Raw genomic sequence first — 8,581 nt, 5'->3', positions numbered from 1 at the left:
GTTGGGTTATTTATTTGCCTTTTAATTATTGTTATGTATTCTGGATATAAGTTTCTTATCAAAAATAAGATTTACAAATATTTTCTCCCATTTTGTGGATTCTCTTTGTTTTTTTGATGGTTTCCTTCAAAGCAGGTAGGTCTTTAATTTTGATGAAGTCCAACTTATCTATTTTTCCTTTTGTTGCTAGTGCTTTTTGGTGTCATGTCTAAGAATCCATTGCCAAATCCAAGGTCATGAAGATTTATGCCTATGTTTTCTCCTGAGAGTTTTAAAATTTCACCTTGTACATGTGCATGTATGATCCATTTTGAGTTAATTTTTGTATATGGTATAAGGGAAGAGTCCAACTTCATTCTTTTGTATGTGGAAATCTAATTGTCCCAGAATAAAAATTACTCTCTTTTACCAGCCCTGTTTTAAAAAATTTTATGTGTGTGTGTGTGTATGTGTATATGCACTTATTACAGTTTTGTTTTCTTCCCTTTTAAGGAAAATTTCAAAAATGTTTCAAATTCCCGTGGAGAATCTTGACAACATCAGGAAGGTACGGAAAAAGGTGAAAAGCATTCTTATGGATATTGGGCTTGACAGCTGCAAGGAGTTGCTGAAGGTAAGAAGGCATAAGTAACAGATTAAGAGAAGACAGTAATATTGGAGATACTGGGGGTGGTGAGATTTGAACTGGGAGGTTTTGGAGAATGGGTAAGATGCCTCAAAATGGAAATTGCCTGCTCTTGAAATGAGGCGTGGGAATAGCATGCGTTTTTATTCATGTCTTTGACTTAAAGTGGGCTACTTTAGGCTCTTCCAGTTTTTAACGTTCCTTTTAGGAGGGACTGTTTATAGTCATTAGTTGCAACATATTTTCGTTTTTGATCTTTGAGGGGAATGTCTTGAATTATATAAATTATTTTAGCGGAAGAAAACTAACTCAGTTTTGTTAGAGTGATCGTCGAATGGGGATGCATACTTGTATGATAGGGTTGTTTGTTTTCTTTTGTTTTTTTCTGATTTGTGAATTTAATGCATTCAGTCTTACAAAAGTTTAAAAATTAAGGTCACAGTCACACACTTTATTGTTAAATTATGTTCTCATATAATTTTATCTTATAACTGGAGAATGTATGGCCGGCATAAAGAAATAAAAATTGTTAAATAAAGCTTGCTTTGTAGCTCTATAGCCACTTATAATTCTATGCATGTTTAATTCATAGCTATTGAAATAGGGACCGTGTCTGCTTTGAATTTTTCAGACTTGTGAAGAATTCAATTCAAGGTGTTATTGGCCTGGGAAGAGTTCAGTGTCTTAATTTTCAAATCTCAGACTTTGAACCAGATTGACTTTTATTTATAAAAAGGTGTTCAGGTGTTCTGATGCTGAAAGACCAATACTTAACCAGGATTCTCATTAATGGTCAGAATTGATTTTTGCTCTGAAGTAAAATTTCTCAAAGAAAGACCTCAAATAGTTATCTTCAAACATTACCACCCTAGAGAGATCTTCCCCCTAAAATGCTGCCCTTTTCACTTTGTTATCTTACCTGTTCTTTCTTCAGAGCTCCTGCAATACCTGATGTTATTTGTTTATCTGTATCCCTCACTTGAATGTAAGAAGGCATGGACCACATTGTTTTGTTATCCACTCTATTACCTGTACATGCTTAACATATATATATTTTTTAACAAATATTTTTCAAGTGAATGAATGAAAGTAAAACCCAAGTAGAGAAGTACTTTTAATAACAGACTGTGCCTGAAAGTTTATTTGGAAATAAAAGGTTGGAGGAGATACTGAATTGGAAGCTCTTAGACACTGTTGTTCAAGAACAGTCTTAAAGCGAGAGCACTGTCATTGTTCTTGCAGCTCTGTCTGTAAGTCATATTTTATGCATGAGGAAGAAAGCAGGATAATTTTTTGGAGACAGGTTTGAGAAGGTAGATAGTGGACACATAGTCCATTAATAATAGATAAGTATGTGAGTTTAAGTAATATTTGCAGAGAATATAAAAATAACAAGCTAAGAGCACAATATGTATAGACTGAGGAAATTTCAAATGATAATGTATGAGAAGATTTTTGGAATGGTGCCTGGCATGCGGTAGATGCTCAAAAAATGTGCCCTGAAGGTATAGCAGTGCCTTCAGTAACAGACTGAAACTCTCTTTGGAATATTTGGGGGATGGAGGCGTGGCTTTCACTTTAGTCCTGGCTAGCAGCTAGCGGTGTGGCCTTGGGCGCATCTGTGACTCTTTGGGCCTCAGTGTCCTCGTTCCAAGGAATGTAGAGAATGAGTCAGGATACTTACCCTTGAAGGGGGTTGACAGTCTAGCAGGAGCTGAGACAAACTTGAAACAGTCATAGTGAGAAACAGATCACTTCTAGCTGAGGAGGCTAGAACAGCCTTTATGGAGGAGATGAGATTTGAACTGTTTTTTGTTTGTTTTTATTTGTGTATTTATTTATTTATTTTTGGCCGTGCCGCATGGCATGAGGGATATTAGTTCCCCAGCCAGGGATAGAACCTGTGCCCCCTGCGATAGAAGCACAGAGTCTTGACCACTGGACCGTCAGGGAAGTCCCCATGTTTTTAAAGATAGGGTAGGATTCTCCAGTGGAATTAGAAAGAGTATTTCAGGAACATGGAATTTAGAATCACAACCCAGTTGATTAACCCCCATCACACTAGGCTACGTGAATTCAATTTTTTAAAAAACTGTTCTATTTGGAAATAATAATTCAAACTTACAGAATAGTTACAAGAATAAAAATAGTACAGGGAACACTCACTACCCTTTATCCAAACTTACCAGTTGTTAACATTTTCTCCCATTTGCTTTAATATTTGCACACTCTTGCCTGTGCTGTGTGTGTGTAGTATTTTTCCCTGAGCCACTTAAGTAGGTTGCTTATCTCATGACCCTTATTACCTAAATACTTAAAGTGTGTGTTTTCTAAGAATAAGATTAGTCTCTTATATTGCCACAGGATGGTTATGAACTTAGGTAAATTTAACATGGATATGACATTTTTGTCTAATCATTTATAGCATTTTTCCCCCTGTCAGTGGTGGACCCAGTCTAGGGTCAGGTATTGCCTTTGGTTGTCATCTCTCTTTAGTCTCCTTTAATGTGAATTTACTTTTTAAATGGAATTTTTACAGAATTGGTTTTATTTTTAGGTAAAATGCCAGAAACAACTAAAATTTTTCATCCTGGAGTCCTTTGTTTTTGACATGGCGTAAAACTGGACATTCCTCACTAACTTGCTTCCTCAGTCAGCCTAAGAATTGTTTACCCATCTGAATTTGTTCAGGACTGTTTACTTTTTCTTTCCAAGACTATAGTGACACAGAAACATACATACTTCACAAGAGAAAAGTAAGAGATTTGAATGGCATCCCAGAATTGTTAATTAACTATTGGGTTAAATTTTACTAATTCTTTTGGGGGGAAATTTTTGTTTTATTAATTTGTAGTTGGTCCTATATTTTGCAAAATTTTTGAAAATTCAAGCAATGTAGAAGTTCATTATAGAAAAATTAGAAAATATACACAAACTTAGAGGGACAAAATGACTCACTTGTAAACCGTTACCCCAGAATCTCCATGGTAAACACTGTTATCAATCTTCCCAGATTTTTAGAAACAGGACATGATCTAACTGTATAAAATACTGTACTAGTAGCTTTGTTCTTACTTTTCACTGAATCTCATATGAAGAACTTCTTTCCATGTCAAATGCATTTATTCTTAATCCATTGTATTATTTAGAGTCTCTTGGTCTCAAGCAACGAAAACCAGTACTGACCAAGTTAAGCAACAGGGAATTGATCTGAAGTCTGTGGGTGCTTTACAGAGAGTCAGCCCTGGGAACACCTGTCCATGTGGTCCTTTCCGTTTCCGTAGCCAGCATTTCAGATTTCATAGTGAGAAGTCACTCTGCCTTCTCTGATTTCCCAGGTATATACAACTCCACTTATCCTAAGAGTTAGGCCCTCAAATCGTAGGCTGTACAGTTCTTGTCAAAAGCCTGGCTGAGAAAAGTGAATATTAGGGGAAATGGGCTTTTCCAAGAACCTTATCTCCTTTTCTAAAAATCGATCTAAACCCTGCTACTCCTTAGAGTATCTTGAGGAGTTTTGTGAAAAGTTAACATTTGGGGGCTTCCCTGGTTGCCCAGTGGTTAAGAATCCTCCTGCCAAGGCAGGGGACGTGGATTCGAGCCCTGGTCCAGGAAGATCCCACATGCCGCGGAGCAACTAAGCTTGTGCGCCACAACTACTGAGCCTGTGCTCTAGAGCCCATGAGACACAACTAACTGAGCCCTCGTGCCACAAGCCCGTGGCCTAGGCCCCATGCTCCACAACAAGAGAAGCCACCGCAACGAGAAGGCTGCCCACCACGACGAAGAGTAGCCCCTGCTCACTGCAACTAGAGAAAGCCCACGTGCAGCAATGAAGACCCAATGCAGCCAAAAATAAATAAATTAAATAAAAATTTTAAAAATAAAATAGGGCTTCCCTGGTGGCGCAGTGGTTGAGAGTCCGCCTGCTGATGCAGGGGACACGGGTTCGTGCCCCTGTCCGGGAGGATGCCACATGCCGCAGAGCGGCTGGGCCCGTGCGCCATGGCCGCTGAGCCTGCGCGTCCGGAGCCTGTGCTCCGCGACGGGAGAGGCCACAGCAGTGAGAGGCCCGTGTACCGCAAAAAATAAATAAATAAATAAATAAATAAAATAAATTAGATCAAGATATTAAAAAACAATTAACATTTGATCAGTTGAATTAAAGGCTACCTGCATAATTTGGAGGGCACTGTGCAAAATGAAAATGCAGGGCCATGGACAGGCCCCACAGGCACATTGTCCCAACCCACAGCAGATGGGTGACTCCCAAGAGATTGCAACTTATGTGCCAGGATGCTTCTGTTGCCTGGATCCAGGGTGGGCTCAAGGCCCCAAGTTATCTGCCAAACACCTTGGTGCTGCCAGTCCAGGGCTGGGCTGGTTACCACCTTCCTCCTCCTCTCCCCGAGTCTGCCTGGCTCCCACCAGGGCGACTGGGGAATATGGACCTCTTGACAACTTGGTTATTGCCCCAGGTGGTGGACAAGAGTCTAGGAGTGGTTGCAGGGTGAGGGGAGTTTGGAGGGTTGTGGAGACTGAGAGCAGGGACAGAATTTGTCCCAGGACAGTGGAGGTAGGACCATGCGTGAGCTGACGCTTCAGGCCCCTGACACATGCTCCATGGTCCTATCAGACTTCACTTTATAAAACAAATTCAAAGATGAAATTATTAACACTTTCAAAATGTTGACAACAGGGATTACACCCCAGCACTGGCCAGTCTGAGCACAGGGCTCTGTGTAACTGCATCGGTCGTTTTGAAAACTTTCCCAGTTCTTTATTTTTTTAATTTAGTTAAAAAAAATTTTAGTTATTTAACCTCATGTTGAAAATATTTTCAGTATGTAATCAGTATAAAATAAGTAATGAAATATTTTAACCTCTTTTTTCTCTTAAATCCTCCAAGTGTATTTGTAGAATTTTTTTATTATGGTAACAAGATATATATAACATAAAATTTGCCATTTTAGCCTTTTTTTTGGGCCACGCTGCACGGCTTGTGGGATGTTCGTTCCCTAACCAGGGATCGAACCTGGGCCCTGGCAGTGAAAGCGCCGAGTCCTAACCACTGGACCACCAAGGAATTCTGCATTTTAGCTATTTTTAAGTGTACAATTCAGTAGCATTAATGATATTCACACTGTTTTGCAACTAGATTTTCATCATCTCAAACAAACTCAGTAACCTTTAAGTAGTAACTCCCCATGCCCCACCCCAGCCTCTGATAACCTCTAATCTACTTTATGTCTTTATAGATTTGCCTATTAAAAATATTTCACGTGAGTGGAATCATGCAGTATTGGTCCTTTTGTGACTGGCTTATTTCACTAGCTTAATGTTTTCAAAGTTCATCTATGTGTGGCATGTGTCAAAATCTTAACTCCTTTTTATGGCTAAGGAATATTCTATTATGTAAACATATACCACATTTTATCAGTTCATCTGTTGGTAGACACAGGTTGATTCCATCTTTGGCAGTTGTGAATAATGCTGTGGTGAATTTTGCCTCACAGGTATCTGTTTGAGTCCCTGTTTTCAGTTTTAGGGTATATACCTCAGAGAATTGCTGGGTCATGTAATAATTGTTTAGCTTTTTGAGGAACCACCTAACTGTTTCCACAGTGGCTGCACCTTTTTCAGTTCCCACCAGCCATGCATGAGCGGTCCAGTTTACCCACAGCCTTGCTAACATTTGTTCTCTCTTTCAGTCTCTCCCTTTTTCTCTCCCTCCCTCGCCACTGTGGCCACTAATGATGTTGAGCATCTTTTCATGTGCTTATTGTACTTTTGTGTATCTTTGGAGATTTGTATTCAACTCTTTTGCCCATTTTTAAATTGAATTGTTTGTCTTTTTGTTGTTGTTGTAGTTTTTTATGTATTCTGGATATTAAACCGTTATTAGATATGTTTTGTAGATATTTTCTCCCATTCTTTTTACTTTCTTGATAATATCTTGATGCACAAAAGTTTTAAATTTTGATGAGGTCCAATTTATTTATTTATTTATTCATTCATTCATTCATTCGGTACGCGGGCCTCTCACTGTTGTGGCCTCTCCCGTTGCGGAGCACAGGCTCCGGACGCGCAGGCTCAGTGGCCGTGGCTCACGGGCCCAGCCACTCTGCGGCATGTGGGATCTTCCCGGACCAGGGCACGAACCTGTGTCCCCTGCATCGGCAGGCAGACTCTCAACCACTGCACCACCAGGGAAGCCCGGTCCAATTTATTTTTGTGTTTGCAATGCTTTCTATGTAGTATCTAAGAATCCATTGCCAAATTCAAGTCAAGAAGATTTTCTCCTTTGTTTTTTTCTAAGAGTTTTATGGTTGTAGTTCTTTTTGTTTAGGTTTTGATCCGTTTTGTATTAATTTTGTATATGGTGTGATACAGGGGTCTAACTTTATTCTTCTGCATGTGGAAATCCAGTTGTCCCAGTGCCATTTATTTGACTAATTTTTCCCACATTGAATGGACTTGGCGGCCTTGTAGAAAATGATTTGGCCATAGATGCATGGATTTATTTCTGAACTCTCAATTCTAGTCCATTAATCTATATGTCTATCCTTATGTTAGTATTACACTATTTTGATTACCCTAGTTTTGTGATAAGTTTTTAAATTGGGAAGTGTGAGCTCTCCAACTTTGTTCTTTTTTTTTTTTTTTAACATCTTTATTGGAGTATAATTGCTTTACAATGGTGTGTTAGTTTCTTCTGCACTTGCCCTTAGTGTGTTTTCGATTACCTACATTATTTTACCATGTAAAACCCTAAAAGAAGTTTTTTTTCAGAACTCGTACTAGGAGAGTATGTGGCATGTCTTGAGTGTGCTGGACCCACATCAGGGATCGGTCCTGACCATCCTTTTCATTGCTTGGTCAGCCTCGTTAGGCAGGCCCATCCCTTGAATCTCATTAAAATGTAGAGGAAACTAGTACTGGGTTGCTTGATTAAAAAAAAACAAAAAAACACAAATGTAATCAGTGGGAAAGTGGAAGAGACATTGGATGTTCTTTCTGTGTATGATGTGTGTGTTGCTTAGAGGAGAGATTTCTAATGTATGATGTGGACCCTTGAGGAATCATGGAGTTATTAGGGAGTTACTACAATTTCTCTGGTGGCTGCAAATTCACATGAAGCATTGTCTGAGAATTGAAAGTAATCTCTCCCATTAAATTACTGTTATATATCAAATGTTCATAGATACTGAGGTGATTAATATTATCCAAATTTATTTAAAAGTATTACTCTTCCTATCAGCTTTTGTCATCCTCTGTTTTCTCAAATAACAGCTATCAGAGATACAAATACTGTCACATGGAGGCCAGAAACCTTTGAAGAAGCGGTAGGGAAAAAGGGGATTAAAAAAAGAGGGTCCCTAGGTTAGAGTTTCAAAGTATCTATCAGATTTATTGAGGGAGTTTGAGATAGAAGGAATTAATGTTGACTGTGTAGTAGAAATTTGGATCCATGATCATTTTCGCCTTTTTGTCACCTTGTGGGTTATTACCTTGTAAGCCTTTTTTTCCTACCAGTCTTGCCTTTGGTGCAAAAGCTTGACTACTCTAGCTCTTGCTTCTCACTGCACTGTACCACGTTCCTTTCTGTGCTCTTCTGCTCAGAGCTGCCATTTCTGAGGCAACTAGTGCACTTAACTTCTTTGCATCAAGTTATAGATTAGATGAGAACATTTCAACCAGTGTTTACAAATTTGGGGTTGCTGCATCTAAATTAGGGAAGCTTAAACAAAAAGAGTGCACTGAACCCACCCCATGTCAATCTTCTGAGACCTATATATGTATAAACAGATTTTTTAAAATGTGTTAACCTATGTTTCTACATCTTATGTACAAAAATATATTGAAATATTCTTAATCCATTTATTTCCTAATAATTGTGTTTTTTTTTCTTACTAGCTCTTTTTTTCCTGCATCTGACAATGGAAAGCACTCTTT

General features: G+C 38.7%; 1 protein-coding gene and 1 non-coding gene across 3 annotated transcripts in view; one reads left to right on the top strand and one right to left on the bottom strand.

Annotated features, from left to right (window-relative positions):
- The first annotated feature begins 498 nt into the window (after positions 1–498).
- ADNP2 (ADNP homeobox 2) overlaps positions 499–8,581 on the top strand; it is an 18,155-nt gene continuing 10,072 nt past the window's right edge. Inside the window, exon 1 of one of the 2 annotated variants that reach the window (XM_007449955.1) lies at positions 499–613. In XM_007449955.1, coding sequence (XP_007450017.1) covers positions 506–613 — 108 coding nt within the window. In that variant the 5' untranslated portion in view covers positions 499–505. The remainder of the gene's footprint in view (positions 614–8,581) is intronic. The other variant, XM_007449956.1, reaches the window with a different exon arrangement.
- TRNAE-UUC (transfer RNA glutamic acid (anticodon UUC)) lies at positions 5,640–5,711 on the bottom strand. The gene has a single exon. It is a non-coding gene; the product is annotated as a tRNA-Glu (tRNA).

Source organism: Lipotes vexillifer, unplaced genomic scaffold (genome assembly GCF_000442215.2).
Source record: "Lipotes vexillifer unplaced genomic scaffold, Lipotes_vexillifer_v1.1 scaffold1012, whole genome shotgun sequence".
Lineage (NCBI taxonomy): Eukaryota > Metazoa > Chordata > Mammalia > Artiodactyla > Lipotidae > Lipotes > Lipotes vexillifer.
The sequence above is the reverse complement of the archived record's forward strand: the minus strand, read 5'-3'. Positions and strand labels throughout refer to the sequence as shown.